This window comes from Colletotrichum fructicola (genome assembly GCF_000319635.2).
Source record: "Colletotrichum fructicola Nara gc5 chromosome Unknown KSG_Nara_v1_contig01, whole genome shotgun sequence".
NCBI lineage: Eukaryota > Fungi > Ascomycota > Sordariomycetes > Glomerellales > Glomerellaceae > Colletotrichum > Colletotrichum fructicola.
In genome coordinates this window covers 2606998-2613348 of record NW_027094051.1, presented here as the reverse complement: position 1 = coordinate 2613348, position 6351 = coordinate 2606998, and the positions used below count along the sequence as shown (strand labels likewise).

The 6351-nt window shown below is 54.9% G+C and overlaps 2 protein-coding genes across 2 annotated transcripts; both read left to right on the top strand.

Annotated features, from left to right (window-relative positions):
* Positions 1-744: 744 nt before the first annotated feature.
* POLQ (DNA polymerase theta) lies at positions 745-3611 on the top strand (the record flags this gene model as incomplete). The annotated part of the gene is made up of 12 exons (XM_066150712.1): positions 745-1047; positions 1103-1285; positions 1345-1816; positions 1869-1874; positions 1935-2022; positions 2071-2298; positions 2346-2789; positions 2835-3062; positions 3117-3221; positions 3276-3368; positions 3407-3516; positions 3571-3611. 12 exons carry the CDS (start codon positions 745-747, stop codon positions 3609-3611), a joined length of 2301 nt encoding a protein of 766 aa, XP_066009819.1.
* Positions 3612-4885: 1274 nt separating this feature from the next.
* CGGC5_v000757 (uncharacterized protein) lies at positions 4886-6295 on the top strand (the record flags this gene model as incomplete). Its single annotated transcript, XM_032032086.1, has 1 exon — positions 4886-6295. The coding sequence occupies one exon, from the start codon at positions 4886-4888 to the stop codon at positions 6293-6295; it is 1410 nt and encodes a 469-aa protein (XP_031888245.1).
* Between the last annotated feature and the right edge of the window lie 56 nt (positions 6296-6351).

Here is a 6351-nt window from a genome sequence, read left to right as displayed (position 1 = left end):
TTTCACACGTCTGCAGAACGCGCTTGCCCGTTTTCTATCAACAAGTGCCATCTGCATCATGAACGGGACGCCTGCTGCCTATCGGTGAAGCTCGATTGATGGCCATCAAAACTTGCCCAAATAGCCAAACACCTGCCTGCGTTTAGACTCAAAGCTGTGTCAAGCTTGAATTTGCATTAATCCATGGATTCTTCTTTTTTCACCATCAAATATTTGCTTCGTCATGGCCTCCAATAACGGCACATGGCATAAAACCTCGGTGCAAGCCGCCCAGGAACGAGGCCATGCCTATTCGACCACCACAACCATCGCTGGGAGTAAGCGCGCTCGCTCTGAAGCTTCGCATCCCGCAGCGCCGCGGCCAACTACCCTTCCAAGTCGCGCCTTGGGTGTGCAACGGACATCGAGTCTGCCTCCAGGCCCGCCGAGATTGACGCCGAGCCCGATCACCTCTTTAGAGCTTACCTCCCACCAGGGGCCGTCCGAATACACGCAACGGAATGCCATACAGTCCACCCCGTCCTCTTCTTCGGACCCTTTACTTGCGCTCGCTCATCCGTACTATGGTCTTCCTCGGCCACTGATCCGGAATTTGTACGGTCTTGGCATCAAGATAATGTATCCATGGCAGAAGGCTTGCCTCCGCGGACCGGGGCTTTTGTCTGGGGAGAGAAATCTTGTCTATAGTGCCCCAACCGGCGGTGGAAAGTCTCTGGTCGCTGATGGCAAGTTTACCCTCCTATCATGCCCTTCCCGAGACGTCCTGCTAACCTAGTCACAGTGCTGATGCTGAAGAGGGTTCTCGAAGAAAAAAATGCAAAGGTGCTTCTGGTGCTACCTTACGTTGCTCTCGTACAAGAGAAAGTACGATGGCTTCGGAACATCGTTCAAGGGGTGCCCAAGCCCGTAGACGAAATTGATGATGAAAAGCGGATCTGGAGGCGGCGTGCTGACGAAGATTCCATCAGGGTCATTGGATTCTTCGGGGGTAGCAAGATCAAGCCTACATGGGCTGATTTTGATATCGGTGTCTGTACTATCGAAAAGGTATGTGATTCGCAGCTGCACCGAACTAGATGTCAACTGAATACGGACAACCCAGGCGAATGCACTCGTAAACACTGCCATCGACGATTGTTCGATCAAGCACTTGAAAGCCGTTGTCTTAGATGAGCTTCACATAATCGATGATGACCACCGCGGATACCTCATGGAACTGATGGGGACAAAGCTGCTCAGTCTACCCCAGCCAGTCCAAATTATTGGCATGAGCGCTACAATGTCTGTTAGTATTGATTAAAAGCCCGAGCTTCGTCAGAGACCGTCTCTGATTATTATTTATAGAACATCAACCTTTTGGCTAATTGGCTGGGAGCTCACTCTTACGAAACACGGTATCGGCCGGTGCCAATCGAAGAGCATCTCGTCTACGAAGGGAACATCTACCCTGCCGCCACAACGAGCGAGCTGCTCAAAACGGCTAATGAGCTGAAGACGCAGCAGCTTGAAAATACCAGGGCCATAAGGCGCATCGAGTCGTCAGATCACAAGGAACTCAAAGATCCCGTGCTGAATGCAGTTGTCTCCCTTGCCAGCGAGACTGCCAGGTCTGGCTACGGTGTGCTGGTCTTTGCGAGCAGTCGTCCTGGGTGCGAATCAGATGCTCGCTGGATCGCTAGGGTTATGCCCGCCTCACACGAACTTGACCCTGCCCTGGTTGACAAAAGAATCGATCTACTAGCTGAGTTGCGAAGTCTCGGAACCGGAATAGACCCTGTCCTCGAAGAGACGGTTCCTGCGGGAGTTGCCTTCCATCGTAAGTCTTCCTGAGCGGTTTCTATACAAACCATTGGCTGATCGTTCATTAGACGTAGGTGTGCCGCCTCGTGCTTTTGAGCCGGGTTACTGATCTTTCTAGGCTGGACTCACAACAGAGGAGCGCGAGATCATTGCCAGTGCCTATGATTCCGGTGTCATCAAAGTATGCATAGCTACCTGCAGCCTCGCTGCGGGTATCAATTTGTAGGTTCCGCGAATAAATGGACTGATTCGTGACCTAATACTTGCTAGACCTGCTCGAAGGGTTATACTTCATAATGCCCGCATGGGGCGAGACTTCGTCGGCCCGTCTATGCTGCGGCAAATGCGCGGACGCGCTGGTCGCAAGGGCAAAGACGAAGTCGGAGAAACCTACTTATGTTGTCGAAAAGACGATCTTGAGCAGGTGGTGGATCTGATGCATGCAGACATGCCCCAAATCACGAGCGGCTTGATAACAGATAAGCAGCGCATACAGAGGTGAGAAGGTTGCGTCGAAAATTTTACGACGAAGCTAAGTATCCCAGGGCATTACTCGAGGTCATCGCGGTACGGCTTGCAACTAGTAAAGATGCCCTGGATGACTATCTGAGCAAGACCCTGCTAGCACACGCTGGACCACCGGAGCCATTGCAAGAATGTGTTGAGACGAGTCTTAAGAATCTCCAATCAATGGGGTTCATTACGGCGGACGTACTCGGCAACTATCAACCCACGAAATTGGGTCACGCCATCGTAGCCTCTGCCTTGGATCCCGATGATGGAGTGTTTATTCACAAAGAGTTGGAGAAGGCGCTCCAAGCCTTCGTAATGGACGGCGAGATGCATATTCTTTACACATTCACCCCTGTCCACGATTTCGGCACCAACATCAATTGGCAAGTATTCCGCAACGAAATGGAGAACCTCGACGATAGCGGACACCGCGTGCTCGGGTTTCTCGGGCTTAAATGTGCTGTGATCAACCGATTGTAAGTCGTGTCGACCCTTCTTCCGATGTCGCTAACCGTCTTCAGGGCACAAGGTAGTACACTGAAGGAGACGACACCCGAGGAAAAGGAAATCGTCCGTGTACACCGTCGGTTCTACTTGGCCTTTCAGTTACGAGACTTGTGCAACGAAGTGCCGGTCCACGCCGTTGCGCGCAAGTACGATGTGCCTCGTGGCGCGGTTCAAAACCTTTCGCAGACCTGCCACGGTTTCGCAGCTGGCATGATCAAATTTTGTGAGCATATGGGCTGGGGGTGAGTCGTCCTTTGGTCTGCACAACACGCCAGATCACTAATCGTACGGTGCAGCGTCATTTCTGCTGCGTTGGACCATTTCTCGGATCGGTTGAGAGCAGGCGCAAAGTCGGACTTGTTGGCCTTAGCACAGATTACCTTCGTAAAGAGCCGAACCGCGTACGTTGCGCGACCTCAAGTCACGTCGGGAATGTGTCTAACTTTGTGAAACAGGAGAGTTTTCTGGGAAAACGGCTTTCGAAGCGTCGCGGCTGTTGCGAATGCAGATCCTAAAGAACTGTTACCTATCCTCATGCAGGCAAGCAGGTACCCCACCTGATCAAGGGATTACTACTCACAATCAGACAGGCGCAACCGAGCAAGCTTCGAATCAAAGGGCAGGAGAATATCAAGTATGAGGAGAAGCTCATGGCCAAGGCTCAGGTCATTTCGAACTCGGCCAACCGACTATGGCGTAAGTGAGGACGGTGACGATATTTGGCACACCGCAACTGACAAGATTGAACAGAAATGCAGATGCAACAAGAGGTTTATGAGGAAGAAGGATGATGCAAACCAACAAACGGGCAGAGGGACCGGAGGAAGTGGGTTGGTGCGGTCAGCCCCTGGGCTGCAGCATGACCTTTGCATGCCTACTGGATGCATCGTACCCGGGCAGTTGGCGGTATCGCTCATAGGCGCATTCCCACCACTTCCCGCAGACGCAGACGCGTATGTATGTATGCATGCCGCCGCACACCCGTCAATTATTGGTGATAAAGACGCCCAACCTGCATTGCATCGGACGGCAGCCCCGCCCACGTCCTTCGCAGACCGGTCTAAAGCGACCGACAGCCTGTGATAGAGCTCCGCTTCCACTCCCACCGCCACTCTGGACTTTCGGTAGCTTCTCAGTGGTCTGACTAGCCGCGGCCGGGAACAAACAAAGCCCATGCCCCAAAAGCCGCCGTCAGGTCGTCGAAGAAGAAGATGGGTGTCAACGGCGCGAGACGTGAAAAAGCAACATTGGCTCGTCACATGGACAAATACGGGATGGTGGTGCATTGCGGTGCGGTGCGGCGATTGCGTGCGTCCCGTTCCGGAGTTGCGCGGGGCCAAGGGCCAAGCTATAGGTAGACAGACAAGAGGCACAAGAAAGAAAGACATGGGATGGAACGCAGACCGAGGTGGGTGGCATTCCCGAGAAAAGTCGCTAGCCAAGCACCAAGGCCGAGGGGAGAGACAGACGCAGAACTTCGGTTGCGACTGACGGAGACTGGCGAATGGTGTCAAGCCGACATCAAGTTGTAGGTAACACCTGACATGCACTCGACTCTTCCATGCGACGATAGAACCGTTCATGCACTAGTTACACAGCAGGAACAGCAGGGAAGCAGAAGACGCAGCGGGAAAAAGAAAAATCGACCATGTCCCGAACGGGACTCGGCCGGCGGACTCCTAGTGACCCAGATGCGCCTCGCCATAGTTGGCGGTCGCGAGGCTGCTGGGCGCGGCCAACAAAGGTCTGACAGCCACCGCCCACCGAGCTACCCACCCTCATCCGTCCACGTCTTGTTCGACTTGTGCATAATTCTTACCTCTCCAGTGGTGTGGCTGCCTGACCTTGGTGGTCTTGCGCGCAATCCGAGCCTATATGAAGCCCGTCGCTCCTCGAACCTCATTCATCCAGCTGGAAACGTCTCTCTCCGGTCTGTTTGTTGCAGTCCTGTCCCGGCCATTCATGTCAGCTTTCCAAGGTTGCTAACGATCCTCGATATCCACCGCCGACCGGTACCACCACACCGAAGGAACCGACCAATAGTGTGTCGAGCGCGTTTTTCTCAATGTCTGCCGTCTCTCGCGGTCTAAATGGAGGAAGCAGCAGCAGCAGCAGCAGTACAGGAGATGTTGCGCGGACTTTGGGCGATGTCCTGAGGACATCAACAGCCGACTCTCCGAGTGTGATTGTACTTGATGACACGTTCGAGGAGAAGAAGCGAAAAGATGAACCCAGCCCTCGCGAGGACTTGTGGTTGACATCCGCAGATGGCCGATACAATTCGGCCATCATTCCGCTTCGTGTTGGCCGAGTCCCAAACCAAGAGATTTTCCAAGTTCACAGAGACATCTTGGTGACGACCGAATACTTCCGCAAAGCGCTCTGTGGCGATTTCAAAGAGGCTGAGGCACAATCGATGGATTTTCCAGAAGAAGACCCCGCCATATTCCACTTTCTCGTCGCCTTTCTTTACCAGAAGAGCTTCATTCCCATCAGGCCCGCCGCATCGGCGTTGGACCAGGAGGAGTCGGCCCGGGGCAAAGCACAAGAAACTGGATATCAAAGCGAATCGGAATCGGAAATTTCATCGTCGGAGGCCAGCGATGCCAGCGCTAGAAGTCGACTACGGGCGCAGCGGCGGCAACGGCGGCGAGAGCGGCAATGGGAGCGTCAGAACCGCAAGCAACCCGGCGCACACCGCCCAGATTGCAGATGTCCGCGCTGCACCACCACCACGACCGGGTCCACGTCGCCATGCTGGAATTGTGGCGTCGGCCGCTCAAGGCCGATGCCCGGCGGACCCATGCCGCACATGATGCCAGGGCCTCCCGTGCCTCTCACGCGGCCAGCATTCATCCCTCCGCACCGCCGGCGTCGCAGTCGGCCCCAGATTCTCACACCGCCTGGTTCAACGCCCTCGAATGACAATCCCGCGTCGGGTAACGAGGACTTCATCGATGGCGATCGTATACGGGGTGAAGATATGCGAACCTGGCTCCTGACGTACGAGCTCAGCCTGGACGTGTACATCACCGCCAACAAGTTCCTGATGGACGACTTCAAAACGGCAATCATGCGTCACTGCGTCGACATGCTCGAGTCCGCCGGGTCCGATGCGGCCCAGCCGGCCGTTTTGGCGTTGTGCTCGAAACTGTACTCCGGAGTGCCCGAGTCCGACGGTCTGTTGAAGATGATATTTGCCAGAGTCGGCTTTCTGCAGCCGCTTTTGTGGCAGAGAGCACCGCAGCAGACGTCCGAGTTCTTGATCGGCCACCCGGAGGTGGCGGCCCTGATGCTCCGCGAGACGGCCATGCGCAGAGAAGAGGATCTGGGGAGCAGGACGCTTCCGTCCATGGAACGAGCAACGCACGCCCATCCAATGCCCGTCTGGCCGGTCGGCGCGCCTCTGCCTCCGCATATGCGGCATCCCCCGCCACCGCCACCGCAACCTCACTGGCACCCGGCTCCGTGGTGATGGAGACATTCCTAACGAGGAGCGGCGTAATATTTTCTCTCTATTCGTGCGCTTGG